This window comes from Elgaria multicarinata, chromosome 13 (genome assembly GCF_023053635.1).
Source record: "Elgaria multicarinata webbii isolate HBS135686 ecotype San Diego chromosome 13, rElgMul1.1.pri, whole genome shotgun sequence".
In the NCBI taxonomy this organism is placed as follows: Eukaryota; Metazoa; Chordata; class Lepidosauria; order Squamata; family Anguidae; genus Elgaria; species Elgaria multicarinata.
The window spans coordinates 1,211,262-1,229,049 of record NC_086183.1 but is presented as its reverse complement, the minus strand read 5'-3'; the positions used below and the strand labels follow the sequence as shown (position 1 = coordinate 1,229,049).

Here is a 17,788-nt window from a genome sequence, read left to right as displayed (position 1 = left end):
TTAATGTCAGAACAGGGGTTATATGTATAGAACTGCAGATGGTAAATGCCAAGGAGACACGTGGGATTTTTGTGGTAGTAAAACAAACTGCATAAAAATTTATTTCAATGTTCACAAACTTTGTTTCATAATAAAACTTTTCAGACCCTCGTTAAAACCTCTCATCCAATCCTTTCTCTCTTCTCATGCACGCTTTCCTTTCTCTCACACCTTCACTCTTGAACTTTCTTTATTATCAGGATGGTTTAAGACACACCAACTGACTATCTGCACCCTGCGCTCAAGAGACAGCCCTCTCTACCCGGATCCTCTAATTCTCCCTCCAACCAAAGTACTTTAAGAACACCCTTACCAGCTCCGTCATCCATGTCCTCCTCCCCCCTCCTCAGACCTCCAGTCTCCCCCCACTCAGGCCAACGTTCTAACCACAAAAGACTTACAAACCTAGACATGCATTAGGGAACTGGCTTGTGGGGGTCACGCCACAGTGCCCCACCGGCCGCACCTGCAGACGCGGCCCGCGAGGGAGGCCAGCGCCTGGGCCAGACGCCTCCGCGGGCGCTCTCGCCTCCCTTCTCCGAAGCTTGCCGCCGCCGCCGCCTGAGGAGCCATGGAGCGCCTCCCGGGATGGCGCACGGCCTCCACGGAGGGAAGGCGGAGCGGGGCGGGCGGGCGGAGCGAGGGAGGCTACGCGGGGCCCGGCAGGCTGGCTGGCGCTCGCGGCCGCCCCACCCCGCTGCCCTCGGAGGGGGCGGTTCAGGAAGCGGCGGAGGCGGCTCCTCCCGGCCTGGCCCTGCCCGACTCCTCTCGGCTGCCTTCAGCCTGGCGCCCTATAAAGACGGATCGCGCCCCGGCCCCGGCCCGGCCCCGGCCCCATGGAGAAGCGCGAGGCGGAGGCGTGCGCCCGGTACGGACGGGGCGGGCGGGTCGGCGGGCGCGTGGGCGCGCGCCCTGGGCGGAGGTCCGGTCTCGGCGGCCGCTTCCTCGCCTGCTGCCGCCCTCGGGGCGTCCCGCGCCTCCGGCTCGCTCGGCCTCGGAGCGCCTCGGCCCGGCGGCCCGGCGGCCCAGCTCGAGGTCCTTTGGTGCCGCGTCGGGGTCAAGTCGAAGCGGGGGGAGAGGGGCAGCCACCGGCGCGGGAAAGCCCAGCTGCGGCGAGGGCGGCGGCGGCGGCGCCTGCCGGCACGTGGCACGCAGGAGCGCGACGCGGCGGGGCTCCTTCGGGCTGGGGGGCGGCGGCGAACCTCCCTGCCTCGCGCGTCCGAAAGCAAAGCCTGGCCCGTTGCCCCCGTGTCTGGGCTTGCGGGCAACGCGAGGCCTTCCGGGGACACGCGCTGTCGGGACGGCGCTTTGCTCGGCGGGCCCGGAGGCGAAGGAGCCCTGAGCGGAACCGCAGGGAAGGCGGCCCTCCGTCTGGGGCTTCCTCTCTCCTCCCCCGGGCTCGGAGAGGCCTTTGCGGAGGAAGAGCCCGTGCAAAGCTCCCCTCCAAAACACGATGGGGATGTCGGGACAGGATTGGTCCAAGGACGCGCTGTAACAGCTGCTCCGTTTCCTTTGCAGGTAGGGGTGTGAACGAGGAGCAGGACCTGCCTGGAGAAAACCATGAACTTGGACAGTCTCCTCACAGCTGGGCTGGGCTTTCCTGGCTGGAGTGAGCCCCTGCCCTTGACCAAATGTGCCAGTGGGCAGGAGGAACCTGGCGGGAGTTCCACTTGTGAAAGTGGCTACCTCAGTCTGAATGGCACAAGCCCAGAAAGTGGTGATGCCTCCAGCATGGCAGATCCAGAGTCGTGGAGCTCTTTGGAGCGGGACCACTCGGAGATGCAGATGAAAGTGGACTTCTTCCGCAAACTGGGCTATTCGTCAGAAGAGATCTTGATCGTCCTCCAAAAGCATGGCTTAAATGCTGATACCAACACAGTCCTCGGGGAGCTGGTTAAGCATGGGATGGTCGTGGGGGAGAGGGACCTTGCTGATGCACCGCAGGAGGCCCCCCAGACGCCACTGGTTCCACGGAGAGGTGCAGCCAACACAAGCCCCCCACACCCCGGGCCTTCAGAGGGGAGAGAGCAAGAGAACTTGCGACCAATCGTCATAGATGGAAGCAACGTGGCCATGAGGTATGACCACATCTGCGGCCCCTCCACCCCTCGCAGGAGGTGCTTGCTAAGATAGTCGTATGTCTAAACCGGGGCGGGGGGCAGCTTAAATATCCCAGAGTGCCGGTCCATTCCGGACGTTAAGGTTCTAGGAAATGGCTCCATTTTTTGGCTAGCGTTTCAATCTGTGTGTCCTTCTCATGAGAATTTAGGAAGCTGCCCTCTATGAAGTCAAACCCATTGGTCCATCTACCCAGCAACTGGCAGCCATGGCTCCCCAGGGTTTCAGGCTGAATTCCTTCCTAGTCCTACCTGGAAGTGCCAGGGATTGAACCTGGGACTTTTGGCAAGCAGAGCGGGTCCTTTCCACCGCTGAGCCACGGCCCCTCCCACCATAGTGTTTGCATGACTGGCATATTGAGTGTCTTTGGGCCATATCTGACATATTTCCAGGATGCAGTTTTAGTTCCTTGCTGTCAGACTCCTTATTCTGCCTGGGAAAGAGCCCCGACCAAGGAGCAGGCTTGTGCCCTTGCTGTTAGGCGTGATGGTGCACAACCACACTCCCCTGAGAACTGCTGCTTGCTTGCATAGGGGTGCTGTCCTGACCCCCCGCTGCTATTCCAGCCTCTGTCGTTTCTAGGGAACTAGAAAGAGTCTTGGGTGGTTGGGGGAGATGGATCAGGACCCTGCTGTTGGACATCAATACACAGAAGGATGTTGCAGCTCTGCGAGGCACAGCCGTGCTTGTGAGCCGGCGTGGAAGAGGCGCGACGAGGCAGGTACTCTACAAAGCCAGGCTGCTTTGGGGTTTATGAGCCTGAGGAGACTCCGTCCCCCGCCGGCTTCTCTCTGGGTGTCTGGGCCTGTGGGTTTCCTGACCTGTGTTAGTTACATGTGTGGACCGCTGTGGGCTGGAAGGTCTCACTCCCTATGCTGCTCTTGGGACAGGAGGTGTACATATGCACCACCTGCGGGTGTTTTATGTATTACATTTATACCCTACCCTTTGACCAGGAGCGCCTGACAGCATCCGCGCAAAGCGGCTGTTACAGTGGGGCTGTGTAGCAGAGGCCTCTAGTCCCATGGAGCAGGGCAGCTGGTGGCCTCGGGAGCCAGTTGCTGCCAGCCTTCCCACTGGTCTGTATGCCTGTCACCTGATGGCCGTGGCAAGGGAGGTTGCATGATCATAGAATCCTAGAATGGTAGAGTTGGAAGGGGCCCGTAAGGCCATCAAGTCCAACCCCCTGCTCAGTGCAGGAATTACCTGGGTTTGCATTTGCCCCAGGGAGTGAGTTTGGCCCGAGGGTGCTGCTGGGGTTCCAGAAGGCGGGAGATCGCTTTCTCCCGCCCAGTTTGGCCACGTTGAGATCCTCCGAGAAGTTCCAACACTGATGTGTGTGGGGAGGAGCAGCTGCCCATTCAGGGATTGTCACAGCGTTTCCCCACCCCAAAGTATCCGTGATTCCAGCCGTTGCTGAGGGAGGGGGATAAATCGTGGCACACCTCGCGTGGGACCCTGCCCCAGGGCCCCCAGTTGCTTGCAGAGCCCCCTTACGCAGTGGTTAGCAGGTACTCATTCCTTTTCTCCTCAAATCCCTGACCAGAATTGCACTTTCAAGGCATTTGACTGTAAGTGTAGCGGAGAGGTCTACTCCTGCCGGATCCGCCAGGCTCTTGGGAGAAGCACATGGGGCGGGGGATGGGGTGGGGAGGAGGCTACAGTTCCTGCTCAAGTCTGGAGCAAAGCTGCAATGTTTTCTGCACCATCGGCCTTTCTTTTCTCCCCCCCCCCTTTTTTTTTTGTTTTGAAATTATTTCTTTGAACCAGGAGGGGAATTTTACTCCTCTGCTTCCTGCATGAGTGTAGTGACAAAGTGTTCCTTGTTGATTCACCCTCCCTTGGATAATACTCACAGCAACTATATGCAAATCTTGGAGGGGTGTGTGGAGGGGAATCGGCCTGACTTCCTTCTAAGGGAAATTCTCACAGTTGCTACATCGGGCCTCTTACTTTACAAGCCGCAGCAGCTTCACAAGAGGATGGCAGAAAACGGCATGCAAATTTTCTCCGGCATGTGTGACATCATGAGAGCATTGGGCAGAGTTAAATCCGTATTTCTGCCTGGAGAAAATCCTGGTTTCGGTAGCAGGGGATTGGTTCCCTGTAGTGATACTTTTGCCCTCCCACCTGCATTGTGTTAATAATGGCTCTCCACCCCACCCCCAACTTTCAGGAAGTTCTCATTTCAAAGGGCGGGGGGGGGGGGGGGAGGCATCGCAGCGTGCAGGGGAGTCACTGTGTCTTCTTCTTAATTTTTTTTTTTTGGAAAAGGTATAAAAGCTACTTTCAGTTCTGTTGCTGGAAGCACTCCCAAACAGTGAGCTTACCATCAGTCAAACTGGATTAGAATTGCAACCATTCAATGTAACTTTGCTTCTCTTTAGTAACAGGACAAGATATATCCATTTCAGAGCATGTAGCTATAAATTTAAACCTTAAATTTCCATTCCCCCTGTATATCAGCAAATCTGCATTGTTTTCTTGAGAGGTCATCACCATCACAATAACAGTCCTGTATTTGTATAGCCCCCTTTCCTGAGCATTTCATGTGTGTGATCTCCTCTTTGCCACCCTAACATTAGAGTCCAGGTGGGGTGGTTGTAGCTGAGAGTGAGGGGCTTGCCTGAGACCCCTGGACTGCTGGCTTTGCTAGTGCTTGAGGGCCGGCTGGCCTGTCGCTGTGTGAGCCTGAACTCCAAAGGTCAAGTTGCAAGTGCTTCTACTGGGCCTGCATCTGTGCCTTTCCATAGCCGCCTGGCATGCGAAAAAGAATGGGGTGGAGACAGGAAGAGCGTTGCCTGTGTCACTTCTTTGTGTGGGGAAAACTGATTCTTCAGGTGCAACAGGAGCTGGCACTTGAAATGGGAATCTGGCAAGCGCACCATTGAGCGCTTGGCTGAGCAGAGGGCTTCCTCATTGCAGGTCAGCCCTTCATTAGGCTGAGCAGCTTGGGCTGTTTTGCATATGGCAGCAGTGGGTGGCGAAGGTCTTCCAGCAGAAGAGACAGTTATGCTTCGAGGGTGGAGGGGGTCAGAGTTGTGCCGGCGTATGCTGGGGGCGGGGGTGGGGGAGGCAGGGGTGCCTCTCTATTCCTGCCCTAAACATCCACTCATTGCATAAGGAAAGAGCTCTGATCAATGTCGTCTCTGCTATCCAAGCAATCGCATGTGATTGGCAGACCTCACCTCTGCATGCTGGCAAGGCGGAGAGGCGTTCTGCAGCGAGGGAGCACCAAGTCCTCGAGTAGTTCAGTACTAAATTCCCAAAAGGGCATGTGTGGGGATGGGAATTGTATTGCTCATTGTGAGCAGCCCCTGGAAGGACTGAGCTGGAACTCTGCACTAACCAAGCAGTGTGTCCGAAGGCCCTAAGAGCTTAGGGCGTATATTTCAAGACCAGCATCCCCCTCTCCCCCCCACACCACTCCAGGTGCAGGCTTTATTTTGAACCCAAGGGGCCGGCTGTGATCAAGGGATGCTTTAGGGTGGATTCCTGCATTGAGCAGGGGGTTGGACTCGATGGCCTTGTAGGCCCCTTCCAACTCTGCTATTCTATGATTCTATGAAGTAGACTGACTGTGGGGAAGGGCAGAGGCAGTCTGTGCATGCTTAGGGCAGTCTTTTCCTCTGTTATTGCTCCACACGTTTGGGGCTGTGCCCTGGCTGCTGGTGTCTTTATTTACCACACAGATGCTCATTGTGAATTTATAAGTGGCCTGAGAGGATAATTGAGTTACAGAAATTCACCCACTTACTTTCTAAGGAGCAACCAGAAACCCCCAGTGACTCATTCAGCCCAAGATATATGGTGCAGCTGCTACGGGGCCTGGGCTGGTGGGGTGCAGCCTCAAGTCGCCTTCTCAGGGCCCCGAGTGTCCAGTGATGGGAACAGCAACTTCTTATAAATGTAATTGCTATGTGGGAAAGGGGGTTCTGGGGGGTTGCACTTGGGGAGAGAGGAGTTCATCCTCCCCACCCTGTGTGCTGTGAGACACACACATACCAAATTTGCACCCATCACCATCACTCTGGCAATTAAGCTGAGAAAACGTTTTCCATTGACAGGTTACTTTCCTCCAGGAGGGAAAGAGATGGGGGGGGGGGGGGCAAAAGAGAGGCAAAATGTGGCCAACCTTACAGGAAGTCCTTCTCCAGCCTCCTGGTTGCACGCGTGTGTTTAATTGGCTTCTGCTGATCTCGATGAGTCTCTCCACCCCCAGACTGCGTTAGAGAGGTGGTGCTTACACATGTGTGCTTTCCTAGCCTGCTCTGGTTCAGTCTTCCTCCGTGTGTGCCTGTACATCTGGGGGTGGGGAGGCACAAATCCCCACCATATAAAGGGCTGTCGTTTCTACCCTAGTTCGGGTGAGTGCCTGGCACCATTAGCCTAATTACCTGTCCAAGTACAACTTACCAGGTCATCAAAAGCTGAAAAGACTCTACCCACCCACAGTGCTTGTTTTGAGCGTGTGAACTGGGTCAGAGACACTAGCCCAGAAACTGCAGAGCAGAGGGAGGGAGGGAGGCAGCCGCTGTCCTTTCCAGCCTCCCTCTGTGAACCTCTGGCCCCTTCAATCTGCCTGTTCTCCCCTCCATCCAGCCTCCACCTTGACTCTCCTTCCTGATCTTCTCCCTTCTCCAGATGCTGCTCTCCATTTGCACTTCTCCCCACCCTTCAGCCCTTCCACCCATGATTTGTATGAGGGGTGCAAATTAATTGTATTTGGGGTTGTTTGGATGGGAAATTAATTGGTTGGGTTTGTCTTCTCTGAAATTACATTCAGAGTAATGTTACGTTCTAGTAACATATTTCTAAATGTGCATATATAAATACAAACTAGCATATGAACATTTTATGTGGATTTTCATCCTACATGTCTGTGTCCCGAATCTTTTCAGCTCCCAGCAGCTGTTTGTTTGCTTGGTATTGTTGTTAGCCCACCTTCAAGGGTGAAACACTTGTCCATTTTGGAATTGCTCCTGCTTCATGGGCTGGGTGCCACCGGATCTCTCCTGAGACAAAGTGACCGAATGATCATGAGATTGCAAACCCACCCCAGTGGGATGGGTTCACCTTCAGAACCTTTGGGCCTCTTTTGCAATGCATTCACCCCAGTCCCTCAGTGGTGATGACAAAGGTCCAGAAGGGCAGAGAATCCAGCCCCCCTTTCCCGTTTTGCCCGGCCAATGTTCTAGGTTCAGTCCTGGCATCTCCACATGGAAGTAGGAAAGGCCCTTCTCTGCTGAGACCCCCTGAGAACCATGAACAGCCAGTGTAGATGAGCCAAGGGTCTCACTGGGCTGCTGCTGCTGCTGCTGGGAGCTTTTGAGGGAGGGGCGGAAGGCAGGCGTCTGGCAAGAGGCCTGTTCCTTAATGAACTTTTTCATGGTGGGAGGGGCTGTTTAGGACTGCAAGGAGACCATGGAACCCCAGAGGAAAGCTTGGCTTGGGCATGCTGGGGAGGACAAGGGTCCTCTTTTAAACAACCACGAGTCAGCAACAGGAAACTGGGTGTGAGTTGCAGCCACCCTCCATGCCCACCCCCCTGAGCTTAAATCTGAGCTACCTGCAAGGAGATAGAGGCTCTGGAAAAGTCTAAAGAAAGCAGAGACTCTGAACATGCACAGTCTGCAACTGCAGCCCGCCCTCACATGGCTGAGATGACTTGGTCACAGTCTGCCGTGGTATCTGGGCAGGCACAATGTCCTTGCTGAAAAGGAAGGGGGGCCTTGGGCCCCATCTTGAAAAGCACAGTTCTGAGCTGAGAGTGTTCGTGCCGTTGGGGGCTGGTGTTTGGGTGAGCTGGGCTAATCCCAAGGGGCCAAAGGAAACATGCAGGCACGGCCGCTTGTGGGCCAGGACTGGGGCCTCCTTTCTCAAGCGCTCAAAGGCCATCCAGAATGTTCATGGCTTAGGAGAAATTGGTACCCAGGCCGCCTCATACAGTTTTGGGATGGCTTCCTGAGAACATCCAGGCGTCCTTCTGTTTCTAGAAGTCGTGTTTATAATGAGAAGCAAATGCCCTATGAAAAAGTTGGGGCAGCCTTCTTGTCCTCACGTGGTATTAAGTGCTGCTCTCCCCACACCGTCCTCAAGCCCTTGCGTTATATTGCTGGTTGAAAAGCCAAATCTAGAAGCTGCTTGTTTTCAGTCACAAGGAACTGGTGTGCTTGATCTATGCAAACACGATTTGCATTAACTTTTCTGTGGTGCTCTGTAGATTGAGTGTGTGTGTGTGTGTGTGACCTCCCTCTGCTGCTAGCTGTTTGCAAGAGCTCTTTGAGCTTCGCTGCCAAGTGAGAGATGGTGACACTTTGCCTACTGGTGCGCGTGATAATTGCACAACTGGGGCTAGGTCAGGAAATGGATTTCACCCTCTGATGAAACTGAAAGGGGAACTTAATTCTGCCAGCACTGGATAATTGCCCAAACAAGCTTCTTGCTGGGCTACCTTCAAATAACCTCTTGTGAAAATCAGGATACCCTGTCTGCCATGTGGAAGTTCTGCTTCTGGATTGCAGGTGTGTGAGAGGGAGCAGAGGTTGCTGGATGCAATTACTCTGTAGAGAACAGAATGGTTTCCTTGGTTTAAATGGAGCTAGAAAACTTGACTATGTATTAACATACATAGCCCTGAGCCACCAGTAGTCAAGGTCTAAGTTGAGAGGGGCATATTCCTTACCCACAATTCACACCGGAACTCAGTCTCACTTGGAAAGGGGTTTGGTCAAAGGGAGAAGTTTGCTTCATGTTGTCAAGATGATTTGCTCTGAATGAACGTCCTTCACTTCCTTTGCTGTGCCTATCAGCTTATTAGCCCTGAAGTTGTGCATTAACTCTGAGCCTGAGTAATTCATTTGAACAGGAAGAGGACCAAAGGGGAAGTGGGATGAGGAAGGGAGAGGTTGCTGCAAAGTGAACGCTGCCAGCTCGGGTCGGGCACAGCTCCCTGGAGCAGGGGCAGGGCTGAGAGCCTGTACTGGTCAAGCCCTTTCACGGAGGTCTTCTGCTTTTGGCCTTCATTTAAGAGTTCAGCTGGTTTTGGCCACAGCTAGACCTAAGGTTTATCCTGGGATCATCCAGGGTTCGCCCCTGCCTGAGCACTGGATCCCCAGTGTGTCACCTAGATGAACAGGTTTGACCCCTGGACGATCCAGGGATAAACCTTAGGTCTAGCTATGGCCTTTGTTTCTTTGCAGTATTTCTAGTTTGCCCTCTAACAAAGACCTCTGGGTAGTTCACAGCAAGGAATAAAATAAAGCTGTTGAGTCGGCAGTCCCCGTGCGTTCCGATTTGTTTTTTTAATGCATATAGTTCTAGGATGGATATTGCTAAGCTAAGAGTGATAGGAATTGAGTGAGCAGGTGTGTGTGTTATATATTCCCCTCCTTTGGACACCTCTGACCTTGGGCACTGACCTCTCTCTTAGAAGTGTTTACACACTGTCCTATCCTGCCAGGCCTTGAGGATCCAGAACTGCCTTACAGAACTGGCTGCTGCTTGTGTGAGAGCCCCTGTCCTCTCCACCGCCCCAGTCACCTCCAGAAGCCTTTGGCTGGGCTGTCAGAGGAGAGGTTGGTCTTGAAGTGTTGGGAAATTGCTCTCCCAGTTGGACAGAAAGCCCGTTTAAACTTGAACAAAAGGTCAACAAAAGACCTTTCCACAGGGAGTCAGTCTGAGAAGAGAAGAGACTGCCAGTCCAACAGGCACAAAAAGTGGAGAATAGCCGGGCAGCATCTCCAGCAAGGAAGCTTTGCAGCTGGCTGCCAGGAGGGAGGGACATTGGTGCACCCCCCTCCCCACCTGCATGTATGGAACAGACTCAGCCACCCAAGTTGCCCAGGAAAGGAGGGGCTTTGTGCTCTTGACAGGATGGTAAGAGCTGAGGCAGACAGCCAAATGAGAAGTTGACATAGAATCATAGAATCATAGAATAGCAGAGTTGGAAGGGGCCTACAAGGCCATCGAGTCCAACCCCCTGCTCAATGCAGGAATCCACCCTAAAGCATCCCTGACAGATGGTTGTCCAGCTGCCTCTTGAATGCCTCTAGTGTGGGAGAGCCCACAACCTCCCTAGGTAGCTGATTCCATTGTCGCACTGCTCTAACAGTCAGGAAGTTTTTCCTGATGTCCAGCCGGAATCTGGCTTCCTTTAACTTGAGCCCGTTATTCCGTGTCCTGCACTCTGGGAGGATCGAGAAGAGATCCTGGCCCTCCTCTGTGTGACAACCTTTTAAGTATTTGAAGGGTGCTATCATGTCTCCCCTCAATCTTCTCTTCTCCAGGCTAAACATGCCCAGTTCTTTCAGTCTCTCTTCATAGGGCTTTGTTTCTAGACCTCTGATCATCCTGGTTGCCCTCTTCTGAACACGCTCCAGCTTGTCTGCGTCCTTCTTGAATTGTGGAGCCCAGAACTGGACGCAATACTCTAGATGAGGCCTAACCAGGGCCGAATAGAGAGGAACCAGTACCTCACGTGATTTTGAAGCTATACTTCTATTAATGCAGCCCAAAATAGCATTTGCCTTTCTTGCAGCCATATCGCACTGTTCAGCTTGTGATCTACAACAATTCCAAGATCTTTCTCATTTGTAGTATTGCTGAGCCAAGTGTCCCCCATCTTGTAACTGTGCATTTGGTTTCTATTCCCTAAATGTAGAACTTGGCATTTATCCCTATTAAATTTCATTCTGTTGTTTTCAGCCCAGCACTCCAGCCTATCAAGATCACTTTGAAGTTTGTTTCTGTCTTCCAGGGTATTAGCTATCCCACCCAATTTTGTGTCATCTGCAAATTTGATCAGCGTTCCCTGCACCTCCTCGTCCAAATCATTAATAAAAATGTTGAAGAGCACTGGGCCCAGGACTGAGCCCTGCGGCACCCCACTCGTTGCCTCTCCCCAGTTTGAGAAGGTTCCATTGATAAGTACTCTTTGAGTCCGATTCTGTAGCCAACTGTGGATCCACCTAATAGTTGTTCCATCTAGCCCACTTTTAGCTAGTTTGTTAATCAGAATGTCATGTGGTACTTTGTCAAAAGCTTTGCTGAAGTCAAGATATATGACGTCCACAGCATTCCCACAGTCCACAAGGGAGGTTATCCTATCAAAAAATGAGATCAAATTAGTCTGACAGGACTTGTTCCTGACAAATCCATGTTGGCTTCTAGTAATCACTGCATTGATTTCAAGGTGTTTACAGATTGACTTCTTTATAATCTGCTCCAGAATTTTCCCAGGGATGGATGTCAGACTGACTGGTCTGTAGTTCCCAGGTTCCTCCTTTTTGCCCTTTTTGAAGATAGGGACAACATTAGCCCTCCTCCAGTCATCCGGCACCTCACCCGTCTTCCATGATTTTGCAAAGATAATAGACAAAGGTTCTGAGAGTTCTTCCGCTAGCTCCTTCATTACTCTTGGATGCAGTTCATCGGGCCCTGGAGATTTGAACTCATTCAAGGAAATTAGGTGTTCCTTGACCATTTGTTTATCAATCTCAAACTGCAATCCTGCCCCCTCAACTTCTGCTTCACTTTTTCCAGGGGGGTCATAGACCCGCTTTTGGGAGAAGACCGAGGCAAAGTAGGAATTGAGCACTTCAGCCTTTTCTTTGTCATCTGTTATCAATTTGCCATCCTCATTAAGCAGTTGAACCACCATTTCTTTCCTCTGTCTTTTACTACTCACGTATCTGAAGAAAGCCTTTTTATTGCTTTTAGCATCCCTCGCTAATCTCAGCTCATTCACAGCTTTAGCCTTCCTGACGCCATTTCGGCACTTCTGCGCCACTTGTCTGTACTCTGTGGGAAGCTCTGAAGGGTGGAGCCCCCGGATGGCCACAGGAGGGCAGAGGGACACACTGGGTGGAGCAGCAGAGCCAGAGGTGGAGGAGGCCAGGACCTCAGGAAGCTACATCAGCCAGTGGCAGAGGTAGAACATCCTTGCGTGGACTGAGGGCAGGAGAGGCCCAGGGCAGCAGGGTAATATGGGTCAGCGAAGGAGCTGACAGACAAGCTGAATCACTGGCTGCCAATGTCCAGGTTACTTAGGGGCAGTATTTGGCAAGAGCGCATCTCAGCGAGGGGCAGAGGTGGAGGGAGGCCATCAGCAGAAGGGCCCATGCCCAGCATTTCTCTGTTGTTGCCAAAGGCCTGGGCTTGGGCGTGAAGTAGCAACAGGGTGTCGTGCTGAACCCGTGAACCTCTCTGTCTTTACAGTCATGGGGACAAAGACGTCTTCTCCTGTCGTGGCATCCTGCTAGCTGTGAACTGGTTTCTTGATCGAGGCCACACAGACATCACTGTCTTTGTGCCTTCCTGGAGAAAAGAGCAGCCAAGACCCGATGTTCCCATCACAGGTAAAGCACCAGCCTGCTTGGGGCAGGGGGATTGAGCCCATTGTTCAGCTGACTGAGTTCACTAGCAAGGGAAGGCTCTGGAGTAGCCGTGACTGCGAACGGTTTCAGATTTTAAATGTGGGCTAGTGACTGAGTACTTTGGCACATCACATCTAAAGGGTGACATCACAGCTTGCTCCTTCCCCTCCCCCTTCTCTGCTTGGTTGTTGTTACCCCACACCCCCTTTTCATTTGCCTTCTGGTGCTCTGTCCACCTTAGTTGTTGGTCTGAATTGCCACAAATATCTGACCAACTGATAGATGAGTCAGGAGGATAATGGGGGGGAGGAGTTCATAACTCTCCCTCCTTAGACTCTCCAAAGTACACTGATGGTGCTATATAAATAAATAATAATAATAATAATTGAACATTTTCCGGGAGGGTTGTGAGCTTTCCTTGCTGGGCAAAAGTGAATAGTTGCAGGCATTTTGCCTTGACGAAGGTAATGTGTTGCATTTTTAATGGTGTGACTGGCTTAGTGTGGTTTCTAGTGCTGCCCGTGAACGGGGAGGGTTAGAAATGCAGATCAAAGAAAACCAAGCTGCAAAGTGTGATATGGCCTCGAAGCTCCCCTGAGGGAGGGATGAGGCTGGGTGAATGCGGAAGGAAATGGGGCTTCTGTGTCTTGGCAGGCGGCCCATCTGGGTCAGGTTCTCCCTCTCTGCTTGCATCCCCCTCCAGCGCGGGAGAGTGGCAGCTTGTCTGCTCATTAGTTCTTCTGCGAATCTCCGGCTTGGGCAGGGGGTGACTTTCGTGCATCTTGTTGCAGACCAGCACATCCTCGGTGACCTTGAGAAGAAGAAGATCCTTGTCTTCACGCCTTCCCGGCGGGTGGGGGGCAAGCGGGTGGTCTGCTACGACGACCGCTTCATTGTGAAGTTGGCGTATGAGTCGGACGGCATCGTGGTTTCTAACGACGTCTACCGCGACTTGCAGACCGAACGGCCTGAGTGGAAGAAGTTCATTGAGGAGCGCTTGCTGATGTATTCGTTCGTTAACGACAAGTACGTCCATGGGTGCTTGAGGAAGCCGGTCTGGGAATGAGGTTTGCCTGGCTTCTGGGATGAGTGTGTGTGCTTGGGGAAAACAGGGAGGGATGGAATGAGGAGCAGCGTGCCTCTGCTTTCCTTTAAGGGGGCTGGTGGCTGGTGGCAGAGGGGTCGCCAGCCTCCCTGGCTGTTAAGGGAAGCTTAGGAACATGGGACTGATGCTAGGTGAGATCCCAGAAGGTAGACTCTGTCTGGAGAGAGTGGGAAGAGGGCGGTGTGGTGGCCACAGTGCACTGTTAAACTCTGCCTGCTCCTCGCCAGGGATGGCAGAAGCAGAATGAATTAGACAGCAACATGCAAACAGCCCATTTTGAGAACAGAAGAGGTCTCTTCTGTTCTCTTGGAGACCTCTATCCCATAGAACCAAAATGGCTGCAGTCCAACTAGGGTCATGTCAACTGGCTCTTCTGCCTGTGCTAGCCTGGCAGTAGGCTCGGATGGCAATGGCCAGGAAGGGCGCTTTCTCTGTGATGGCCTCCAAATTGTGGAACCTCCTTCCTGAAGATATCAGAGTTATACAACCCTTTTTGGAGGGTGTATAAGATCTGCCTCTTCGGTTTTAGCTGCTGTGACTTTGCTCATATTTTAATAATTTTTTATTTTATTTGATCTAAACTGGTCAAAGTGGCACAGAAGCCTTTTAATGAAAGGGTCAGTTCCACCGGTGGCATAGGGCCAGCAGCCAAAGTCTGGTCTAGCTAGAGGCCATCTGTCCAGCCTCTGCTGCCTCCCTTGGTCAGCCCTGCCTGATCAATCCGTGTCCTCCAGAAAATGTCCTGCTCTGCACAGCTCATAAGGTCATGGACGGGCAAGTGGCTTCGGGACTCTCCGATGGATGAGCCCAGCTGCGTATGGCAGGCAGCCCTGTCATGAGCCACTCTGCCCCAAGGAAGGGTCAAATGCCTCCCCGAGCCAAGTCTAGGGCTCTCATGGCACTGAGCATCAGTGAGGCTCACCCTCTGGCTCTGTAGGTGAAGTGCTGGGAGACTAGAATCACAGCCCATGGCCTGACCAGAAGGGTGCTGCCTTTCCTCAGGTTCATGCCTCCTGATGACCCACTTGGGCGCCATGGGCCCAGCCTGGACAACTTCCTGCGAAAGAAGCCGGTGGTTCCTGAGCACAAGAAGCAGCAGTGCCCTTATGGTAAGTCTCCCCCCACCCACCCCGGCCATCCACCACGCTCCTTTTTAGATCAGAGCCACAGCTCCTCCATGGGGGGTGCTGGAGTTGTCCTGTTCCATGTTTGCCCTTCTCCTTTGCAGGGAAGAAATGCACGTATGGGATCAAGTGCAAGTTCTACCACCCCGAGCGGCTTCACCAGCTGCAGCGCTCCGTTGCGGATGAGCTCCGAGCCAATGCCAGGCTCTCTCCAACCAGGTGTGCTGCAGCTGCCAAGGAGGAGAGGATGAACCAGCGACCCTCCCAGGCTGAATTCCTGGGTCCTGTGCCCCCCGAGGGTGAGAAGAAAAGCTCTGCTCTGAAGGCCAAGCATGGTGACTTCAAAGGGAGTGGCCACTTGGGTAGTGCTCCTGCTAAGAAGAGTGGCGGCGGCAGCGGCTACAAGCCTGCTGACTGGTACCAGCCCACGTCTCCCCACATGGACTCCCTCTCTTACGTTTCCCAGGATCTCCTCGACTCAGGCATTGGCTCCCTTGAGAACCAGTTCTCTGAGATGTGGCCCAGCCCCCCAGCTGCCCACCCCAAGCACTCCCACCAAGAGCCGCTTGTGCTGGGGGGCAGCAGGGGGCAGCAGCCTGTCTACCAGCACTCCCCCGGCTGCCCTGAATCACACAGCTACAGCCAGTACCAGCCCCGGAGCTATCGCAAGCCCATGTCGGCATCCGGCTCCCGGCTCCCGTACAGCCCAGAGCCGTCTTCTGGTCGGCTGGCTGCTCACTCCTTCCCAGGCTACAGCCTGCCTGCTGACTCCCCTCTGGGGCCCGGGCAGCAGTTTTGGTCCGAGCCCTACCATCCGACGCCTGCAGCGCACAGAGCCCCCCGACTGGCCTACGACAACTCTCACCAGTGGGCCGCACCAGACCGCTTTGCGGAGGAGCGGGCCAACGTGCACATCAAACTGTGTGGGATCTTCCACCCTCACCTGGTGGATGCTGTCATGAGCCGCTTCCCACAACTCTTGGACCCGCAGCAGCTTGCTGCCAAAATCCTTACCTACAAGACCCAGAATCCCGGGGTGTGAAGCAGCGGCAGCGGCGGAGGAAGAAAGGTCTGTTATTCCCATGGGGAGAATGCTCCTTCTCCAGCTCCTGTTGGACATTTGAGGCCTTCATAGGCCAGTGGCTGCTTATGGTCAGTAGGAAGCTGTCCTCTTCTGGGGAGGGCCGAGGTGGAGCCTGGCCCGTGCATGGCTCAAGCAGGATCAGACGGTTGGCCTAAGGCTGTATAGAAACACCCGCAATGCCTGCGTTTACATCCCCGGGAACGGCTCCCTGTTCCCAGCCACCAGTTCCCTCCTGCTCCTCATTCCACGTCAAGTGCTGTCCAGCACCCTTTCCCCAGCACCACGGACTCCCATGTGGTTATTGGTATCAAGGCTCTTCCAGGGTGGGGTCTGCTGTGCCAAACAAACACAAGCTGGAGGTGTGCGTGGTCTAACACACATAGGCAATTTATGGCCCTCCAGATGTTTTAGCTTACAGCTGCCATCAGCCCTAGCCAGCATAGCAGTGGTAAAGGATAATGGGAGCTGTAGGCCAATCAAGCTGGCCATCCCCTAGTCTCATGGCACATGATGATGTAGCTAGTTTGCTGTAGCTAAGCAGCCTGGATCCGGTGGAGTCTGGAGGGGAGAAACCCCCTACATGCTGCCTTGGGTTCAATAGTAGAAGAAAGGTGGGATATAAACTTAATAAAATAAAGGGTAGACTCAGCCCTTGGAATCATCGTCAAGGCCTGCATCGCTCTGACCTTGTCTCTAAATGCTGGCTTTCTTTAGGAAGTTTGGGACAACAGCCCAATCTGGGTGGCCTTTTCTGCTTACCATATATAGCATGTCTAGGCTGACTTGGGGTGACTGTGGAGAAAAGTTGGAAGTGTGCAAACGCATTGTCTGTCAAATGAGAAGGGGACCCACGGATAGAGGGTGATGGCTGAGATCCTTGTTCCTCTCTCCTACTGGGCATCATGACACTCCACTTAACTTCAGACTATCTCCAGTGCTATAGAAAGGTGCATCTCTGACTAGGTGAGAGGCTATCTACTTTGTACTCCTTCTGTAACGGCTCAGTCTTGATGACTGGTAAGTCTGATATTAACGCTTATAGATACTTTCGGTAATGAATTCGTAGCAATTGATTCTGGTTCCTGCTTTTTTTTTAAAAAAGTGTGTGATTCACTTGCAGGCCAGGAGCAGTTGATCCGTTGATACATATTGTATCCCTCTGTATACGTTCGGTATTCTTTTAAGTGGTCCATCTGGCGGTTTAAGCTGAGGCTGTCCTTCGTGGCAGTGGCTGAGGGAAGAGCACGGCACAAGCTCCTGGGAGGGCGTTGAGAGGCGGCTGTGGCCGTCCCCGCTGCAACGGGCTCCTTCCCTCTTCCGTGTGCCACAGGGATGGACCAGCCGTGCTAGCACTGTGTGCTGCAGGGACTACCTGGACAAAGAAAACCCTGTAAGCCTGGTTAATTATGATGCATCACAGAACTGTGATGTTTCATGTTAGTAAGCAAAATGCTTTGTAATCTTATATAACTTGCACATTTTGTAAATTTCAGGAGATACGGTTTTTAATAGAATGGAATTGTTAACAGAAGCTCCCTTGGTGATGCTGGTTTTTCTGGAACACTTGGGAACTTACAGTATCTCTCTCTGTAATTAATTAATTAATTGTATTTCTCTCTCTTTCTAAAGCAATAATGGCTGTGTTGTACAAATAAAAGGCTGTGTTTGCTGACCCTACCTGTGGCCCTTTAATTATTGGGCCCTCCTGCTGCTAAAGCAGATGCTTCTTGGTGGAAGCAGAGGAGCGTCATTGCTGGAAAGCTATGAGCTTGCAGTCTCCTGCCATGCTCTCCCCACCCTCCTCTTGCATCTGGCTTCCCACATAGAGGTGTCACGGAAGAAGTTGGGGAGGATTATTGTTTGGGATGCTCCCATCCTTGTGCGCCTTTTAGGGATGGCTCACAGAAGCCACATCTGTCCTGCTGCAGGACACAGAGAGTGA

At 53.1% G+C, this 17,788-nt stretch overlaps 1 protein-coding gene across 2 annotated transcripts; it reads left to right on the top strand.

Annotated features, from left to right (window-relative positions):
* The first annotated feature begins 836 nt into the window (after nt 1-836).
* Nucleotides 837-17,518, top strand: ZC3H12A (zinc finger CCCH-type containing 12A). Of its 2 annotated transcripts, XM_063140106.1 has the most exons (6): nt 837-907; nt 1,558-2,117; nt 12,376-12,515; nt 13,325-13,559; nt 14,641-14,747; nt 14,867-17,518. In XM_063140106.1, the coding sequence occupies exons 2-6, from the start codon at nt 1,600-1,602 to the stop codon at nt 15,802-15,804; spliced, it is 1,938 nt and encodes a 645-aa protein (XP_062996176.1). In that variant the 5' UTR covers nt 837-907; nt 1,558-1,599; the 3' UTR covers nt 15,805-17,518. The 2 variants fall into 2 exon arrangements, with proteins under 2 accessions (XP_062996176.1, XP_062996177.1); XM_063140107.1 differs by lacking the exon at nt 837-907 and having other exon boundaries at nt 1,544-2,117.
* Nucleotides 17,519-17,788: the final 270 nt, after the last annotated feature.

Excerpts from the sequence above, each read along its gene's own strand:
- ZC3H12A (XM_063140106.1), top strand. The coding sequence starts at position 1,600 with ATGAACTTGGACAGTCTCCTCACAGCTGGGCTGGGCTTTCCTGGCTGG. Across the intron at positions 12,516-13,324 it reads ACCCGATGTTCCCATCACAG|ACCAGCACATCCTCGGTGAC; the intron begins GTAAAGCACCAG and ends ATCTTGTTGCAG. Across the intron at positions 14,748-14,866 it reads GAAGCAGCAGTGCCCTTATG|GGAAGAAATGCACGTATGGG; the intron begins GTAAGTCTCCCC and ends TCTCCTTTGCAG.